This window comes from Cetorhinus maximus, chromosome 15, assembly GCF_964194155.1.
Source record: "Cetorhinus maximus chromosome 15, sCetMax3.hap1.1, whole genome shotgun sequence".
NCBI classification, from domain to species: Eukaryota; Metazoa; Chordata; class Chondrichthyes; order Lamniformes; family Cetorhinidae; genus Cetorhinus; species Cetorhinus maximus.
In genome coordinates, this window is record NC_135893.1 from 23,867,903 (window position 1) to 23,888,600 (window position 20,698).

The 20,698-nt window shown below is 43.3% G+C and overlaps 2 protein-coding genes across 2 annotated transcripts in view; one reads left to right on the forward strand and one right to left on the reverse strand.

Moving 5' to 3' along the window:
- Positions 1–693: 693 nt before the first annotated feature.
- On the reverse strand, positions 694–19,823 carry sdhb (succinate dehydrogenase complex, subunit B, iron sulfur (Ip)). The gene is made up of 8 exons (XM_078558130.1): positions 19,482–19,823; positions 12,698–12,843; positions 11,746–11,831; positions 9,124–9,260; positions 8,446–8,562; positions 7,678–7,779; positions 5,892–6,014; positions 694–877 (listed from the first exon to the last, which is right to left on the reverse strand). Exons 1-8 carry the CDS (start codon positions 19,542–19,544, stop codon positions 800–802), a joined length of 852 nt encoding a protein of 283 aa, XP_078414256.1. The 5' UTR covers positions 19,545–19,823; the 3' UTR covers positions 694–799.
- Positions 19,566–20,698, forward strand: part of LOC144690540 (protein-arginine deiminase type-2-like) — a 90,102-nt gene continuing 88,969 nt past the window's right edge. The window contains exon 1 of the mRNA XM_078558128.1: positions 19,566–19,689. The gene's annotated coding sequence lies outside the window, so the exon portion shown is untranslated. The remainder of the gene's footprint in view (positions 19,690–20,698) is intronic.

Sequence of the window (20,698 nt, forward strand, 5' to 3'; positions counted from 1 at the left end):
TCATATGTCTGGTGTCAACACCCTATTACTTTTAAGAGGTTTGCAATCCTGATAGGGCAAGAAGGTCTAATCTCCCTTGGCTGCTCTTGTGTAAATGTCGTCCCAACTTCGGGCTCTGTTTTATCTGAGAACAATCCTGATCCACTCCCCTTGCTACATTTAACCAGTCGAATACATGTATAATATTTTTGAATTGTACAAAAACTGATTTTGTATTAGTTTTTATAACAAGGTGGAAAAAAACTGTGTACAGTTTACAGGATTTTAACTGTTACATTTTGTGCCACTTTTACAAAGAGCATTCCTGCCATGCAAATGCTTTAACTGTACAGTATACATAATATAAAAAAAGATTTTATTTCTGTGCCTCAACTGTCTAGCAACCCTCATGTTTTTTTGCACTTCTGGACCCATCATCTTGTTCCTATACATTAGAAGTTAATACCTCCATTTAAAATTCTCAACCTGGATTGTAAATCTGTGATCCCAAGCCTCTACCTCTCCATCATTCCAAAAAAAAAACACCTTTGAATAAGCTTTTGGTTACCTATCTTATCACCCTGTTGCACATCCATTAAAGCACCATGGGATGTTTTTCTTGATTTAAAGGTATAAGTTCAATGTCATTTGAACAAAAGAGAGGTCTTCCTGCACGTGACTGTATTTATAAAAAAAAACAAGTAACAATCTGAATTACACAGCAGAATGATTTATTGATTTGTCTTCCATACCTGAAACAACCACTTCAATTGTAAAGTTTTAAAATAATTATACAATAGATAAATCCAGATATGCACAATTATGCAGTTGCAGCCTTGGCTTTATACACTGCCATCATCTTCTTAATTTCAGCAATTGCTAGACCTGGATTTAGACCCTGAAAGGTAAGAGAACCAGTCACTCAATTCAAATGGACAATGAGTATCTAACAAAAGTTACTTTAGTAACCATAAATGAAACTGAAATTAAGGCTTTGAAGTCTCCAATAATGTGTAATGTTGGGGGCAAGGAAACAATCAAGGAACAAGCTGACCTTAAACTTAAGTGTTCATGATTTGGATTAGAGATCAACTAACTATCTTCTCTGAATGCTTGCTCTCTCCTTCAGGATAATATTCAAGGTATCTTTATCATTATCCCCACAAACACCATTCCAAAAGTTGAACTTAACTTGGTGCATCTTTGGCATTGTATTCATGTCCCCTCCATCACCATATATCTACTTTGCACCTCCATAATGGAACTTTTCTGCACCCCGGCCTCAGTGCATCTACTGAGATACTCATCCATGCCTTTTGATTTATTTCCAGACCCAATGATCTCTGGCCAACCTTGCATCCTCCATAAACTTGAGCTCATCCAAAACTCTAGCCCTAAATGCTAATTTGTACCACCCCAATCACCCATGCTCATTGACATACATTGGATTCCAAGCCTGGGAACACCTCTCTCCTAACAATTCTTACCCTTGTTTTAAAAGCACTCCTCATCTTTGTAACCTCTTTAGCCCTGCCCTTCCTGGGGGAGATTTGAAAAGAGCAGCAGCTAGACTACTTTTTCTATGAATTAAATTGCTGCAGTCCATTAGTTTGAACAAAATAAGGTGAGGACTTTGGACTGTAATTGGAGTGTTTGGTGTGGAATAAGGCCCCTAGTGTAATTAGTATTCTTTAAAGGGAGTAACTACCGAGCTTAATCTAAAGGGAAGTCATAGCAGCAGAGCTCACACCTGTAATATGCTCCTCCTGTGCTATGTGGGAAGTCATGGACACTTCCAGTGTCCCTGGCAACCGTGTGCAGGAAGTGTGTCCAGCTGCAGCTACTGGTTAACTGCATTTTGGAGCAGGAGCTGTGGGTGGATTCACTATGGAGCATCCACGATGCTGAGATTATTGTGGACAGCACGCTCAGTCAGATGGTCACACCACAGGTAAAGACTAAACAGAGAAAGGGGATAGGTGACCATCAGGCTGAGTACAGGGGTCCCCTGTGGCTGACCCTTTAACAGATATACTGTTGGGGGAGATGACTTCTCAGGGGAAAGCAGCAGGAGCCAAGTCCTTGGCACCATGGATGGCTCTGCTGCACAAGAGGGGAGGGCATTCAATAGTAAGAGGAACAGACAAGCGTTTTTGCAGCCGCAAAAGAGACTCCAGGATGGTATGTTGCTTCCCTGGTCCTAGGGTCAAGGATGTCTCGGAGAGGCTGCAGGGCATTCTGAAGGAGGGTGAACAGCCAGTGGTCGTGTTACATATTGGTACCAACAACATAGGTTTAAAAAAGGGATGAGGTCCTACAAGCTGAATATAGGGAGTTAGAATGTAAATTTAAATAGGACCTCAAAAGGTAGTAGTCTCAGGATTACTACCAGTGCCACGTGCTAGCGAGAGTAGAAATAACAGGATATATGTGGCTGAAGAAATGGTGTAGGGGGAAGGATTCAGATTCCTGCGACACTGGGACCAGTTCTGGGGGAAGGTGGGACCAGTACAAACAGGAAGGGTTGCATCTGGACAGGACCAGGACCAATGTCCTCGGGCGGGTGGTGGTGTGTTTGCTAGTGCGGTTGGGCAGGGTTTAAACTAGAATGGGAGGGGGATGGAAACCTCAGCAGGGAGACAGGAGAGGGAAACAAGGATAGAAACAAAAGAAAGAATCAAAAGTGGAAGGCAGAAAAAACAAGGGTGAAGAACAAATGGGATCATAATGCAAAATAAAGATATGACTAACAAGGTTAAAAAGACAAGTCTAAAGGCATAGTATCTTAATGCGTGGAGCATTCGCAATAAGGTAGATTAATTAACAGCGCAAATAGATATAAATGTTATGATATAGTTGCAATTACAGAGACATGGCTGCAGGGTGACCAAGGATGGGAACTGCACATCCAGGGACAGAGAAATAGGGAAAGGAGGTGGGATAGCATTGTTAGTAAAGGAGGAAATCAATGCAATAGTGCAGAAGGATATTGGCTCGGAAAATCATGATGTGGAATCTGTTTGGGTGGCGATAAGTAACACCAAGGGGCAGAAAACGGTGGGGGATATCTATAGGCCCCCAAACAGTAATGGAAGGGAAGTCATTAAGCAGGAAATTAGAGATGCATGCAATAACAGTACAATTGTAATCATGGGTAAATTTAATCTACATATAGATTGGACAAACCAAACTAGCAATAATAGTGTGGAGGAGGATTTCCTGGAGTGTGTACGTGATGGTTTTTTAGACCAATACGTTGAGGAACTAACTAGAGAGCAGGCTATCCTAGACTGGATATTGTGCAATGAGAAAGGATTAATTAACAATCTTGTTAAGCGGGGTCCCTTGGGGAAGAGCGACCATAATATGATAGAATTGTTCATTAGGATGGAGAGTGAAGAAGTTGAATCCAAAACTAGGGTCCTGAATCTAAATAAAGGGAACTATGAGGCATGAGTTGGCAATGATGGATTGGGGAACCTTGCTAAAACGGTTGATGGTGGATAGGCAATGGCTAATATTTAAGGAATGTATGCATGAATTATAACAATTATTCATTCCTGTCTGGTGCAAAAATAAAACGGGAAACATGGCTTACAAAAGAAATTAGGGATGGTATTAGATCCAAAGATGAGACATATATAAAATTGCCAGAAAAAACAGCAAACCTGAGGATTGGGAACAGTTTAGAATTCAGCTAAAGTGGACAAAAAGACTGATCAAGAAGGGGAAAATGGGAGTATGAGAGTAAACTTGCAAGGAATGTTAAAAACGGACTGAAAAAGATTAGTGAAGACAAATGTAGGTCCCTTATAGTCAGAAATGTTAGGGAACCAAGGGTCTAGTGAGAGGGAGGAATTGAAGAAAATTTGTATTAGTAAAAAAAAATGGGGTTAAAGGCTGAAAAATCCCTAGGGCCTGATAATCTGCATCCTAGAGTACTAAAGGAAATGGCCCTGGAAATATTGGATGCATTCGTGGTCATTTTCCAAAATTCTATGGATTCTGGTGCAGTTCCTACAGGTTGGAGGGTGGCAAATGTAACCCCACTATTTTAAAAAAAGGAGAGAGAGAATTACAGACCAGCTAGCCTAACATCAGTAGTGGGGAAAATGCTAGAGTCTATTATAAAAGAAGTGGTAACAGAACACTTGGAAACATTAACAAGATTAGACAAGATTAGTTCTGTTGAAGGGTCATGAGGACTCGAAACGTCGACTCTTCTCCGCCGATGCTGCCAGACCTGCTGAGTTTTTCCAGGTAATTCTGTTTTTGTTTTAGACAATGTCAGCATGGTTTTACGAAAAGGAAATCATGCATTATCTACTGGAGTTTTTTTGAGGATGTAACTAGAAGGATAGATAAGGGAGAACCAGTGGATGTGGTGTATTTGGATTTCAAGAAGGCTTTTGATAAGGTTCCACATAAGAGGCTAGTGAGCAAAATTAAAGCACATGGGATTGGGAGTAATATACTGGCATGGACTGAGAATTGTTTGACAGACCGGAAACAGAGTGGGAGTAAATGGGTCTTTTTCTGGGTGGCAGGCAGTGACTGGTGGTGTACAGCATGGATTAGTGCTTGGGCCCCAGCTATTCACGATATATATAAATGACTTGGATGAGGGAACTAAATGCAACATTTCCAAGTTTGCTGACGACACAAAACTGGGCGGGGTGTGAGGAGGATGCAAGGAGGCTTCAGGGTGATTTAGACATTGTGTGTGTGGGCAAGCACATGGAAGATGCAGTATAATGAGGATAAATGTGAAGTTATATGCTTTGGTGTAGAAAAACAAAAGGGTATTATTTAAATGGTGATATATTGGGAAATGTGGATGTACAAAGGGATCTGGGTGTCCTTGTACTCCAGTCAATGAAAGTAAATAGGCAGGTGCAGCAAGCAATTAGGAAGGCAAATGGTACGTTGGCCTTCATTCCAAGAGGATTTGAGTTCAGAAATAGGGATGTCTCACTGCAGTTATACAGTGCTTAGCGAGACCACACATGGAGTATTGCATGCAGTTTTGGTTTCCCTACCTAAAAGGATATACTTGCCATAGAGGAAGTGCAGCTAAGATTCACTAGCCTGATAACCGGGGATGGCAGGACTGTCACATGAGGAGAGATTGGTTCAACTGGGCCAGTGTTCACTAGAGTTTAGAAGAATGAGAGGGGATCTGATTGAAACGTATAAAATTGTAACAGGGCTAGACAGATTGGATGCAGGGAGGATGTTTCCCCTGGTTGGGGAGTCTAGAACCAGGGGCCACAGTCTCAGGTAATGGGGCAGGCCATTTAGGACAGATGAGGAAATATTTCTTCACTCAGAGGGTGGTCAACCTGTGGAGGCTGGGCCACTGAGTATATTCGAGAAAGAAATTGATGCCCCTAATATCCAAAAATGTATCAAGGGGTATGGAGAGAAAGCAGGAATATGGCATTGAGATAGAGGATCAGCCACGATCATATTGAATGGCGGAGCAGGCTCAAAGGGCCGAATGGTCTACTCCTCCTAGTTTCTATGTTTCTCTAACCTCTTCCAGCCCTACAACCCTGAGATCTCTGCACTCCTCCAATTCTGGCCTCTTCCCAATTATTTTTACACAACTATTGGCAGCCCCAACTTCAGCTGCCCATCTCTTAATAGAGATGAGGGTTTAGGACATGTTGCAAAACCTACTTTAACCAAGCTTAGAGACACAAGTCCTGATAAATTTTGTGGCTCAGTGTCAAATTTTATCTTGATAACCTTCCTGTGAAGTACCTTGTTAATGCAAGTAGTTGTTTTACTATTCAGTAACTACTCTATGAATAATTTGTAAGAACAATTCCTTCCCACAACAGTCCTCACATTTGCAGAGATGTGGTCTTCCAAAATACCAGGCTTCTTGGGGCTGCACGAACACTTACCTTTGGACAAGTCCTTGTGCAGTTCATGATGGTGTGGCAGCGATAGAGCGAGAAAGGATCCTGCAGCTGAGCTAACCGCTCCTCTGTGAACTCATCTCTGGAGTCAATCATCCAACGATATGCCTGAAATGTAATCAAGATGAACCAATCAGAAAAGTAGATTTCGTTCAATCTTATGGAAGTATCCTAAACTACATGTAGTAAAACAAACTGCAGTACTGTTAAAAATTCATCAAGTAAATAGTAACTGGTACCCATGAATGTCACCATTGAGCCTGTCAATTATCCACTAAAGACTACAAATAGATTTTACATAAACCTCAGGCTCGCTGTCTCCTTTAAATAAAAATCAATAATTGTGAGGGCTAAACAGACCTTCTGTTCAACATTCCCAGAATTTACAGAAAAAATGACATCAATATACAATAGAAAGTCAGCATCTGGAGGGGAAAAAGTGCTTATGGTACAGAAGGTTATGGGTTAACGATTCATTCCAGAGTTTAAATACAAATGTAAGTTTAATGCAATAATTAAGGGCGTCCTGGATTGCCATGTGGTTGACACCTTATCTGCCTGTTCTAGTTTCTTCAAGTGGATGGATGCAAAAAGATCCCCTGGCATTACTCAAAAGCAAATTACTCATCTACTATTTGCAAGACCTCTATCAGATTTGCCTATGTTAACACAGCAATTACAAAGATTAAGCTGGTTTGCTTATGAGCATTCTGGGTTGTCCCATGGCTATGTTAAAAGTTAAAGAGTACTGAATTCCTACTTTATTTAGATTACAAAATTCATATTATTGGATTTTTTTTTTTTGAATAGTGTAGAACAACAATTTCATGAAATGGCATATAAATTCAAGTTATTTTGCCTTCTGGCAGAGTAATGCTCAACTGTCATCTACTTGTCTTTGAATTCATCCATGTGCATTGCAGTTCTCCCAATCTGTGCAAAATTAGCAAGTCCCACTCTTTCATCACTTCCCTCCAACATGTTGGATTTAAAGGCTCTGGCCCCAAAATTCTTGGAATCCCACTCCAGCAACGGCGGTAGGATCAATTATGTAAATGCCACAAGCATGATTGAGACAGGCACGTTTCATCTTAAGGGAAATCTGGGTGACTGTTTGAAAACAGGGCTTCAAATTAGTGGGATTAATCTAGCACAGACATGATGGGCTGAATAGCATCCCTCTGTACTTTGAGCTTTTAAGGAGTCTACCAAACTGCATAGGAAAGTTTATTCATGCAGCTCCATAAGTACAACAACAACAACTTGTTACTACATTTAAGGTGCTATGCAAATACATGTCTCAAGGTACTTCACAGGTGCATGACAAGACAGTTTGACACTCAGCCACATGAGATGTCAGATGACTAACAGCTTGGTCAAAGATGTTTTAAGGAGTGTCTTAGAGGAAACAGAGAGACGTTGGGAGGGAATTCCAGAGCTAGGGGCTTGAAGGCACGGCCACTAATGGCAGAGCAATTAAAATTGGAGATACATATGAGGCCAGAATCAGAGGGGCACAGATATGTCAGAGGGTTGAGAGGCTGGAGATTACAGAGATAGGAAGGGATGAGGCCTGGAGGGATTTGAAAACAAGGATGAGAGTTTTAAAATAGAGATGTTGCTTGACCGGAAGCTGATATAGATCAGCAAGTGGAGGGGTGCTAGGGGCATGGGACTTCCTGCGAGTTAAGACACGGCAGACATAACCACTCTCTAGCAATTAAAACTCTCTGAAGTATGTACAGGTTCTGTTTGAAGAAAATGGATTTACCTGCATCAGGACAGCGGGGCCCAAGTATTTATCTCCATTCCACCAATAGCTGGGGCAGCTGGTACTGCAACAGGCACAGAGGATGCACTCATAAAGACCATCCTGACAAAAAGAGCAAGCAAATTTACTTCAATTCCAGCAAGCAAAACTCTTCTGCCTAAATTCCTTCCAAATGTACAATTCTCTGCAAAAGGCTGCATCCTTCAGTGTCTCTAACACAAAAACAGCTGAAGATGCACCAGTCAGAAATGTAGATTTTTGTGTAGTTCATTTAATGTGATGCAGCCTTTACAGCAGCATAGGCAAAGTACAATAAAATTAGACAGAGTCATCCATAAAGTACCAGCCAGGTGTCATGTATAATATTAAAAAGAACTTAATACCTTGGCCTAGTTTGAAGAAAATAATCTCCAGTGTAATGCAGCAGCAAAGCACAGGTGTGTTCATATTTACAGGTCAAAAACTGCCCTCGGTTAAAACTGAGACCAGTTAGTTTAACACACTGCTAGATAAATATGGAGTGTTTCGCTAATACACCTGCTGTTCTTCAGAGGTTGGAATCAATGTGTTCATACACATGCTTAAGGCAAATGCCAAATGCAGAGTAGAACATTTCCCAACCCTATCATGCTCTTCATATTAAACTTACAGATCATTGTCCTATTGTGAAGGGATAACATCCCCTTCCCACTGTTCTCAGTTCAAGTTTGCAATTTTGGCTACTGGAAGATGGTTACCTGCTTTATATAGATCATCCTGTGGCCTTACCAGTTTCTGTCTGTCCTCTATTGACTGCAGATACTGTTCCTTGCCCCCTTGAGATTCATCCTTTCTCTTCAAATATGGTTCAATTGACTTGTACTGAGCATAAAAGTTACTCATGTCCTTGAGCAAAAGATAAGCAAGTCAAAGTCAATCTTAATACATCATCAAGGCACTTAAGTGATACCAAAATGGAAATTATTTTAGTAGACAGGTTTAAGGCCATTACACTAAGCAGCAGGGTAGTCCAGTGATGGGAGTGAACTGTTAAACTGAATGAACATCAGAAAATGTATTTATAACCTTAATTCGCCATACAGTGAGCCTGTAATTTTAGCCATGTCATTGTGGGGAGCTGCTTTTGCAGGGGAGCAAAACAGAAAAGTCACCAGATGCCTTGGAGCAGATTACTCATGGCACAGGCAAAACTATATAAATATCCTGAAATACTGAGCATCTAATGAACCAAAGACTCCTACTGAACATTCTAAAATATAAAGACGATGTAAACTATATATATTTTTTTAACGCCATGAGGCTTTTAAAGATTTCAGGGTGCAACAACAGAGTGTGCTGTTGATTGCAACCTGGATTGTTGCAGAAGACCACACAATGGAGCCCAGGATCCCTGCTGCAGTGAATGGAAGGATACAGAGGCAACAAAAGGGCAAGATGGGAACTCACCGGAACAAGATCCTTCACCACATACATGTGAGGTAGTGGGTAGATCTTAGACACTTTGCCGAGATTGCTGTCAATTTTACAGATGCAGGCCAATGTGTTGCCACCATTGATATTCATGGCACAGGAGCCACATATTCCTAAGAACAGAAATCCATGTATGAAATCCATAGCTATTCATGTTTTCTGAACACTTTCACTAAAGCTCCACACTGCTAGCTCTCCAAATCTGCACAATACTGTACCGTTTAAAATTAAGCATACAAAGCAGTCAGTCAAATCAGCTCCAAAAGAAAAACTCCAAAGTTTATTGACTTTTCTATTAAACAAAATCAAACTATGACACCGAGCAGGATAAACCAGATCACAATGATGCTAGATGAAGCAGAATTGACCTGTGAAGCATATTTATATTTGCAGCATTGGCATGAGCTCTACAGCAGAGACTCGGAAGGAATCTTAACCCCCTGTCCTGGACAGGAGGGACAACAGGGTGCAACTGTTAAAATGGGAAACCTGACCTCAACAAGTCTACTCCCAGTTCAACTGTGGCACAGTGGGGTCGAATGAGTATCCCACTCCAAGAGGCAAGTTGATAATTATAATATTTAATAGATGCGCTGGGGAATCCCCTTCAGAAGTTCCCAGGGAAGGTTTGCATGGCAATTGACTTGCACTGGGAACCATTTGAAAATGTAATTTAAGTCACAAACTTCGGATAGTCCCAAAAGTGTTACAGCAATGGTTACCCAGACAGAAGAATTAAAACCACTTCAAACTTCTGGGTAACTATTGTACAGACCCAGACCAATCCCCAACACTCCCCCGCCCTGCCAGATGATGCCCTCACACCCCAACTACCCCTTAACTCCTAGGGGTCTCCCCACATACCCACTAACTTCCCCGCCCATGTGACAACCCCTCCCCGCACCAAGCGGAGTCCTGACACCCTCCACCCCACAGGCCAGGCCCAACCTGCCCCCGGCCCGACCCCACTGCCCTCCACCTGACCCAATCCGAGGCCCAACCGACCCTCTCGTTCCGAGCTCTGACCCCCCCACAAGCCTCCATTTCCTCCCCCCTCCCCCACAGCCTCAGTTTCCTCCCCCCTCCCCCACCGCCTCCAATCTCTCCTCCTGGATCTCCAATTCTTCCCCTACCCTCAAATCCTATCCAGTTACCCGAGATACTTACCATCTCCCTGGCTGGTCAAGAACCTTTAAATTTTACTGGACCTTTAAATTTACCTGGTTTACGGCAAGTAGTGCCGTAAAGCACACAGGACGTGGCCTCCTTCACTTCGACTCTGCTGGATGTTGCGCTGGGCCCCAGGGATGCACTGCACTACCTGGATCTTGCCCAGCCTAAGTTGGAAGGTCAGGTGAAATAGGATCAAAAAAAATTGAGTGAAGTAATTGGGCACTGAGCAGCAATCTGACGCTGACTGCCACTCCAAGGAAGTTCAGGGCCAACGTCTCCAACACAAGTTTCCTTGGACTAGGAAAACCTGGCATTTTAAGGGAGGTGAGAGATGCTAATCCAACAGGCAAGCGCTTGTACAGCACTACTTCTGGGCTAGATTGAGCAGAAGCACTTTCACCTCAAGGAAGCCTGGCGTAATTCATTTGCCTCTTTGCCCACGGTACATTTTCCCCTCTCTCTCCTTAGCCGAGACCCCACTGCAACCCCAACTATGTCCCTTGGTGTTGAAACTGTCCCAAGTGGTCCATGGCTGCTGTCTTATAGTGTTGCCTTTCACACACACATCAGCCAGTGTTCAATCTGGGCCAGCTGCTGAATGAGAAACGGAGCAAAAACCAAATTCTAGTCAGATGCTGTCATCAAATTCAGAAGAACCTCCTCATTCCCAACATTTCCTAGTTTCCCGGCATTTGACAGGTGCCACCACTCCTTTCTCGTAAATATTGCCTCAGTTTCTCTGATCCCTCAATCTCCATTTTAACTACATAGACATCACTAAATCCACTTAACAAAAGGGGGATCTGATTTTGACTGTGTCTGACTCCTTCTGCTAGGCAATAGATTACAATCTTTCAGAATTCTGCTTGTGATTGCAGCTGTAGAATCTCAACCATTTACAAAAGCCACACCCGCCCAAGTACCATTGCCACACAGTCAGCGATTACGATCTCATAGCAGCAGCTAACTTAGAAACTCAATTCTTGGTTAAAGGTTCATTGGACATGTGGGCCTTAGAGATGCAGCTGAGGCCTGAGTCATAGAAGTAGGGCAGCAAAAACTGGCCGTAAACACCAACTCATTCTTTGGGCATTTTCAGCAAGAAACCATGACCTTCAGTGGAACATTGAAGTGGGTGGGTTTAGGACAAAGGGAGTCAATTGTTGCTGACACTGGAGTGGTGTTGCAAACATCTGAGATGTGCATGTAGATCATTCAAGAATTTTTGTCATCCTCCACAGCTCAGAGGCTGCTGTTAACTATACTAATGATTGTTTTAAGAACGGGACTTAAACGTCTGGATATATACACTCACTTCATCTAAAGCCCGGTTTCTATCCACAGACACCAACGCAATACTGATTCTGTTCTGAAATCCAGAGACACCAAACTGCTGCTCTCTTGCTCACCAAGTTATGTACTCACCCTCTCTACAAGATCTTCGGAAGGTCAATGTGGAGTCCATCTCGTTCTTGATCTTGATAAGAGCATCCAGCACCATCGGACCACATCTGTATATTTAGTGTTACAACAGAAATATCAGTTTAAATTCTCTCAAACACAGCTTGCAGGAGCTTAATCAGACAAAAATTGACAGAGCCAAAGAGGGAGACATTAGGATGTCTGACCACATGGTTCAAAGAGCTGGGTTTTAAGTCTGTCTTAAGTAAGGAGAGAGGTGGATAGCTAACAAAATTGTCAGAGAGAATTTAAAACCTTATAACCTGGGAGGTTGGAGAAACACCCGACAGTCGTGCTGTGAAGGATGTAGAAGGTGCACAGGAGGCCAGCATTAGAGTATTGTAGAGTTGGACATAGGGAACATTTCCAAGAAATGCTTGCTCCATCTTTACTGCACTAAGCTTTTTTAGGCAAATACAGGAGGTAAAGAGAAAGACTACCAATACTATAGAAGGAAGACAGTTAATCCTCTGCTGCTGGGGCAGGAGAAAGATTACAGAATACAAATAGTCAGGAGATGAATATAGACTGTAACGTTAGACCCATATCTTGGAGTATTACCAAGTGGTACGGGGGGATCCAGAAGAAATTTGAAATTTCTCTTCTTGGCAGTTTTCTCTCTGGTCATTCATCTCACTCCGAGATTAAATAAACTGAAGACAGTTTACGCACAGGCTGGTGTAAGGAATGGATTTGGCAGATCAGAAGGTCTTTTTTAAAAATTTCCCTTCCTATGCATTTGCTGCACTCCACAGCTCCCAACCCTGCTAGAAAAAAATCAAAATCGCTCCATCTCAAGTAGTACTAAGACGAAGAGGGCACTGTCATATTAAAACACGACAAAAATCAGAAAAAACACTCTGTCCCATTGCATTCAGGTGCGAAACCTGGAGAACTTCCCGTTAAAGACACTCACGCATTCAGATCAATTTCATAGGTTTGCATATGAGGCTTGTCGCCAGGCTTATCTGGATTCCATCTGTAAATTGCAAACTTCTTAATGCGAGCTGCTGTCTGTGCTGCAGGTGCAGCAGCCGCTGCTGTCTGTGCATTGCGAGACGGCTGCAATGGAACATAAAGCAGGAGGTCAATCCACGAACCATATTCCAAACAATATCCAAACAACTATGTTTCTCCTAAACACTCGGTCAAAGTTCACTACAAAATAAATGTATCCAACTGGATTTGTCTAGTTAGCTAGCCCGGATACGACACTACCTAACATCTCAGGACCCAGGGTTACAAGAATTACCCTAATTAAGTAAATTGTCCCCATCTCAGGCGTGGTTTGTGCGTCAGACTATGAACATTTTCGTGTAAGCGCAATGAATGTTATTGGTGTTGCTTTTTAGCTCATCGTGGCGATGAGTAGCATTTAGCCAAGGGGAATGCTTTATCCAGCAGCTCACAGTAACTAAAGAGATCCTAAGATCACAAAAGCCGAGCAATCTGCAAAGGTTTCTACGCTTCTGACTCAACCCAAAGTGCCAGTCAAGGTCAGAGATACACAGGTGCTGTTGGAAGACAAAAAGATTGCTCTTGGTTTGAAGAACATAAGAAATAGGAGCATTGGTAGGCCTCTGGGCCTTTATGCTAGCTCCGCCATTCGATAAGAATCATAACTGATCTACCTCTCAGCTCCACCTTCCAGCATTTTCCGCTCCCCTGCTCCATAACATTCAAAAAAACCTATTGATCTCTGTCTTGAATATACTCAATGACTGAGCATCCACAGCTCTGTGCAGCAGAGAATTCCAAAGAACCACAATCCTTTGAATGAGGAAATTTCTCCTTAACCTCAGTGGTAAATGTTCAATCCCTGAGACTTTGATTCCTAGATCTACCTGCCTCAGCTGGGGGAAAACATCCTCCCACCATCAAGCCCCTTAAGAATTGTGTGTTTTTCAATTACATTCTTCTAAATTTTAGGGAATATAGGTCTAGTCTACTCAATCTCTCCTCAAAGGGCAATCCCTTCATCCAGGGAATCATCTAATGAACCATCACCGCACTCTCTAAAGTAAGTATATCCTTCCTTAGGTGAGATCAAAACTGTGCACAGTACTCAAGATGTGGTCTCAGCAAAGCCCAATACAAGACCCCTTTACTTTAAAACTCCAATCCTTTGTATTAAAGGCTAACATCACTTTTGCCTTCCTATTTGCTTGTTATACTGGCACGTTAACTCTGATTCATGCACAAGGAAACCCAAATCCCTCTAAATACCAATATTTCTCAGTCTCTCACCTCATCAAAATATCTTGGAGGGGGCATCGAATGAAGCTTTGTGGGTAGAGTTTGAGAATAAAAAAGGGGCAGCCACATTGTTAGGTGCTTATTATAGACTCCCAGATAGTCAGTGGGAAATTGACGAGCAAATATGTGCACAATTTATGGAGGTGTGTAAAAACAATAACAATAGGGTAATTATATTAGGTGATTTCAACTTTCCCAACATTAATTGGGATAGACAGTGTTGAGGGCTTGGATGGAGTGGATTTCTTGAAATGTGTACAGGAGAACTTTTTAGGTCAATATGTAGAGGGTCCAACAAGGGACGGCGCAATGCTGGACCTAATTCTGGGGAATGAAGCCGGACAGGTGGCTGAAGTGGTGGTGGGGGAGCATTTTAGTGATAGTGACCACAACATGGTACAATTTAAGCTTGTTATGGACAAAGAAATAGACAAGTTGCAAAAAGATGTTTTGGATTGGGGGACAGCGGATTTTAGTAAAATAAGGCAGGATCTGGCCAAGGTAGACTGGGAACAGCAACTTGTGGGGAAATCTACAGACAAGCAGTGGGGGTGTTCAAAAATGAAATGGGGAGGGTACAGGCTCAACATGTTCCCTCTAGGGTGATAGGAAGGAGTAACAAGCCCAGAGAACCATGGATGACCAGAAATATTCAGGATACGATGAGAAGGAAAAGAGAGGCTTTTAGCGGGTACAAGGGGTACAAGCCAGCGGAGGCATTAGTGGAGTACAGAAAGTGCAGGGTGGAGCTTAAGAAAGCAATTAGGAGAGCAAAGAGGGGATATGAGAAAGCTCTAGCTGGTAAAACTAGGGAAAATCCCAAGATATTCTATAAGTATATCAATGGGAAGAGGATAACCAGGGAAAGACTAGGGCCCATTAGGGACCAAGGGGGCAATCTATGGGCGGAGCCAGAGGACATCGGTAGAGTGTTGAACGGATACTTCACATATGTCTTCACCCAAGAGAATGAGGATGAAGGTATGGAACTCGGGGAGAGGGGCTGCGAGGTTCTTGAACAAATTGATAAAGGGAGTGACAAAGTATTAGAGGTGTTGGCAGGCTTAAAAGTGGACAAATCTCCAGGTCCGGATGATTTGTGTCCCAGACTGCTGAGGGGGGACAAGGAAGGAGATCGCAGGGGCTCTGACCCAAATTTTTAATTCCTCTCTGGCCACAGGGGAGGTGCCAGAGGACTGGAAAACAGCTAATGGTGGTTCCGCTATTTAAGAAGGGTTGTAGAGATAAGCCAGGGAACTATACAGACTATACTCACTAGTCTCACGCCAGTGGTAGGGAAACTATTGGAGAAAATTCTGAAGGAGAGAATCTATCTACAAATGGAGTGGCAAGGTTTGATCAGGGATAATCAGCATGGCTTTGTCAGAGGGAGGTCATGCCTAACAAATCTAATTGAATTTTTTGAGGTGGCCAGGTATGTAGATGAGGGTAGTGCAGTTGATGTTGTTTATATGGATTTCAGCAAAGCCTTTGACAAGGTCCCACATGGGAGACTTATAAAGAAGGTAAATGCACATGGGATACAGGGTAATTTGATAAGGTGGATTCAAAATTGGCTTAGTTGTAGGAGACAGAGGGTGATGACAGAAGGATGCTTTAGTGACTGGAAGCCCGTGTCCAGTGGCATACCACAGGGATCTGTGCTGGGTCCCCTATTATTCGTCATTTATATAAACGACATAGATGACTATGTGGGGGGTAGGATTAGTAAGTTTGCAGATAACACAAAGATTGGCCGGGTGGTTAACAGTGAGGTTGGGCTACAGGAAGGTATAGACGGGATGGACAAATGGACAGATAAGTGGCAGATGGAATTTAACCCTGAAAAGTGTGAGGTGATACTCTTTGGAAGGAGTAATTTGACAAGGAAGTATTCAATGAATGGCATGATACTAGGAAGTTCTGAGGAACAAAAGGACCTTGGCGTGTGTGTCCATAGATCTCTGAAGGCGGAGGGACATGTTAGTGGGATGGTGAAAAAGGCACTTGGGACACTTGCCTTTATCAATTGAGGCATAGATTACAAAAGTAGGGAGGTCATGTTGGAGTTGTATAGAACCTTGGTGAGGCCACAGCTGGGGTAGTGTGTGCAGTTCTGGTCACCACATTATAGGAAGGATGTGATTGCACTGGAGGGGGTGCAGAGGAGATTCACCAGGATGTTGCCTGGGATGAAACATTTAAGTTATGAAGAGAGGTTGGATAGATGTGGGTTGTTTTCGTTGGAGCAGAGAAGACTGAGTGGTGACCTGATCGAGGTGTACAAGATTATGAGGGGCATGGACAGGGCGGATAGGGGGCAGGTGTTCCCCTTAGTTGAAGGGTCAGTCACGAGGGGACACAAGTTCAAGGTGAAGGGCAGGAGGTTTAGGGGGATGTGAGGAAAAACTTTTTTACCCAGAGGGTGGTGACGGTCTGGAATGCACTGCCTGGGAGAGTGGTGGAGGTGGGTTGTCTCACATCCTTTAAAAAGTACCTGGATGAACACTTGGCACGTCATAACATTCAAGGCTATGGGCCAAGTGCTGGTAAATGGGATTAGGTAGGTAGGTCAGGTGTTTCTCACGTGTCGGTGCAGATTCGATGGGCCGAATGGCCTCTTCTGCACTGTGAGATTCTGTGATTCTCACTGCTCATTGTAGTCTATAGACCGCCAACTACATCCTTCCTGGGAAGGATGTGGAGGAACAAATCTGCAGGGAAATTGCAGAGAGATGCAAACATTGTAGAGGAGCTATAATGGGGGAATTTAATTACCCGAATGTAGACTGGGACAGTGGTAGTGGAAAGGGCAGAGAAGGGCAAGAGTTCCTAGAGTGTGTTCAGGAGAATTTCCTAGCAGGATGTGAACAGTCCAACAACAAAGGATGCACTGTTGGACCTGGTTCTTGGAAATGTGGTGGGCCAAGTAGATCAAGTGACTATGAGGGAACATTTAGGAGACAGTAATCATTGCATCGTAAGGTTTAGGATGATGGTAGAAAAAGACGACGTGTAATCCAGTGCAGGAATAATTAACTGGAGAAGAGCCAACTTCACTGGGGCAAGAATGGAGCTGGGCCAGATAGACTGGAACCAAAGGTTGGTGGCAAAAACTGTGGCTGAACAACGGGCTACCTTCAAAGAAGAAATAGTTCGTGTTCAGTCAAAGTATATTCCCTCAAAAGGGAAAGGTAGGGCAAACAAATCCAGAGCTCCCTGGATGAAAAAGGAGGTAGAAATTAAGACAAAGAAGAAAAAGTGTGCTCATGACAGGTAAAGGTAGAAACCAAAATTGAGAACCAAGCGGAATACAGAAGGTTCAGAGGAGAGGTGAAAAACCAAAGAGAAGCAAAGAGGGACTATGAGAAAAGACGGGCAGCCAACATAAAGGGGAATCCCAAAGCCTTCTTTCATGCACACAAATAGTAAGAGGCTGGTAAAAGGAGGAGTAGGGCCGATTAGGGACCAAAAAGGGGATTTATACATGGAGGCAGAGGGCATAGCTGAGGTGTTAAATGAATACTTTGTATCTGTCTTCACCAAGGAAGCAGATGCTACTGAGGTCATGGTGACAGAGGAGGAAACTCTCTCACTATAAGGGTTCAAAATTAAGAAGGAGGAAGTGTTGGATAAACTGTCAGTACTTAAAAGTTGACAAGACACCAGGATCAGATGAGATGCATTAAAAGATATTGAAGGAAGTAAGAGTGGAAATTGCAGGGGCACTGGCCATAATCTTTCGGTCTTCCCTAGACTCGGGGGAGGTGCCAGAGGTCTGGAGAATTGCAAACATTACACCCTTGTTCAAAAAATGTTGTAAGGATAAGCACAACAATTACAGATTAACTTCAGTAGTGGGGAAGCTTCTAGAGTCAACTATTTGGGATAGAATTAGTAGTCACATGGAAAAATGTGGGTTGATTAGGAAGAGCCAGTGTGGATTTCTAAAACGGAAATCATGTTTAACTAACTGGCTGGAGTTTTTTTGAAGTGGTGACAGAAAGGGTTGATGTGGTGAAAATAGACTTTCAAAAGGCATTTGATACAGTGCCACACAAAAGGCTTGTGAGAAAAGTTACAGCTCATGGAAAAAAAGGGACAGTAACAACGTGGATACAAAATTGGCTGAGTAAAGGAAACAGAGAGTAATGGTCAATGGACATTTTTCGGGCTGGAGGAAAACTTGTAGTGGAGTTCCCCAGGGGTCGGTATTGGGGCCATTGCTTTTCCTGATATACATTAATGATCTAGATCTTGGTGTGCAGGGGACAATTTCAAAGTTTGCGGATGATACAAAACTTGGAAGCATTGTAAACTGTGAAGAGGACAGAATACAATTTTAAAAGGGCATAAACAAGTTGGTGGAGTGGGCAGATAGGTGGCAGATGAAGTTCAATGTAGTGAAGTGTGAGGTGATTTTTGGTAGGAAGAACATAGAGAGGCAATATAAAGTAAAGGGTACAACTCTTATGGGTGTGCAGAAGCAGGGGGACCTGAGTGCATATATGCATAGATCACTGATGGTGGCAGGACAGGTGGAGAGAGCAGTTGATAAAGAATACAGTATCCTGGGCTTTATTAATAGGGGCATAGAGTACAATAGCAGGGAGGTTATGATGAGCTTATATAAGACACTAGTTAGACCTCAGCTGGAGTACTGTGAACAGTTCTAGGCACCACACTTTAGGAAGGATGTGAACGCATTGGAGAGGGTGCAGAAAAGACTCATGAGAATGGTTCCCGGTATGAGGAATTTTAGTTGTGAAGATAGATTGGAGAGTTTGGGACTGTTCTCCTTAAAGAGAAGGCTAAGAGGTGATTTGATAGAGGTATTCAAAATCATGAGGGAGCTGGATGCAGTAGATAGGGAGGAAATGTTCCCACTCGTAAAATAATCAAGATGGAGAGGGGACAGATTTAAAGTGATTTGCAAAAAAAGCAGATGCGATGTAAAAAAAAAATTTTTCATGCAGTAAGTGGTTCGAGTCTGGAATGCACTGCCTGGAAGTGTAGAGGAGGCAGGTTCAATCGAGGCGTTCAAGAGAGCAATAGATGATTATTTAAATAGAAACAATGTGCAAGCGTACGGGAAAAAGGTAGGAGTGGTACTCAGAATGCTCATTTGGAGAGCTGCTGCAGACACGATGGGCTGAAAGGCCTCCTTCAGCGTCGTAACGATTCTGTGACCTCGGCTTCCCCCGAGTACTCATGACCTTCAGGCGGTGGAAGAGCGGCTACCTCCCCTCCCCCACCCCGGGGGCCGCGCGGCTACCTCTCCCTCTCCCACCTCGGGGGCCGCGCGGCTACCCTCACCTCCCCCAGCCCGGGGGCCGCGCAGCTACCCCTCCCCGGAGGCCGCGCGCGTGCAGCCCCTCCTCCCCTGGCCCGGAGGGTCAGAGGTCAGCCTCCTGGATACCGCTCGAGCCCCCTTCTCTCCTCACCTGGAGGCAGACCGCCCGCCACTGCATCCAGGCCCCGCTACGTCTCAGACACACCACCGCCATCTTCGGTGCGGGGGTGAGAAATAAACCGACCTCAAAAGCGAGCCGCTATGACCAGCGCTGGATCTCAACAAAATAAACCGGCTCCGAATGAAAGCGGAATCCGGAGGCGTTATTATGAAAACCTTATGAAACCGGCGCTGGGGAGGTAAGGCGTCCGGCGAGTGTCAAAACAGTCCTCCGACGGCAAAACGAACAGACGCTCACGCTCTGCGCCGTCCGCTTTGTTTCATAACTCTTAAAGGGGCAGCCAGGGCCCTGGCAATTCTCAACCCAGAAGAAAGGGGGTGGGGGGAGGGGAGAAAGAATTTCTGGAAATACTCAGCAGACCTGGCAGGAGAAGCGACAATTTACATTTATATAACACCTTTGACGTAATGAAATGTCCCGAGGTGCTTCACAGCAACGTTATAGTCGAGCCACATAAGGAGATATTAAGATAAAAGCAAAGAACTGCAGATGCTGGAAATCCAAAACAAAAACAGAAATACCTGGAAAAACTTAGCAGGTCTGGCAGCATCGGTGGAGAAGAAAAGAGTTGACGTTTCGAGTCCTCATGACCCTTCAACAGAACTGTTCTGTTGAAGGGTCATGAGAACTCGAAACGTCAACTGTACTCTTCTCCACCGATGCTGCCAGACCTGCTGAGTTTTTCCAGGTATTTCTGTTTTTGTTTTTGTTAAGGAGATATTAAGGCCAGATGACCAAAAACTTGGTTGAAGAGGTAGATTTTAAAGAGAATGTCAAAGCAGGTAAATGGGGTTAATGTTTCAGGTCAATGACTTTTCTTCAGAATTCTTAATCCAACTCCATTTGTATTATTTTGACAATTTTTATCCCACAAGGTAAAATCAGTAAAACTTTGAAATGCAGGGTACCAGTAAAACTTGTCCAAATTAGTCTTGTATAGGTTAAAATGGAGGTCCAGTATTCCTGATTTCTATTGGGATTTGACAACTTTTCGACTGTATATGAAAATGACATTCAAATAACCTTCAAATTTTAAAAATAGTAGAATTACTACTAATGCACACAAGACACCAGACACACAATGCACACAATTTACAAATCAAACTGTACAGAATATTAAACACGTCACTTTTTTTCCTTAATTGTTGTTACATATTGGGAGGCACTTGCAAAAAAAAGACAGGCAC

What these genes read in the sequence shown, in the direction of transcription:
- sdhb (XM_078558130.1), bottom strand. Translation starts at nt 19,544, where the DNA reads ATGGCGGTGGTGTGTCTGAGACGTAGCGGGGCCTGGATGCAGTGGCGG. An exon ending in TATGAAATTGATCTGAATGC is followed by an intron (nt 11,832 to 12,697) that starts GTGAGTGTCTTT and finishes CTAAATATACAG; the next exon opens with ATGTGGTCCGATGGTGCTGG. An exon ending in TAGAGGACAGACAGAAACTG is followed by an intron (nt 7,780 to 8,445) that starts GTAAGGCCACAG and finishes TCTTTTTGTCAG; the next exon opens with GATGGTCTTTATGAGTGCAT.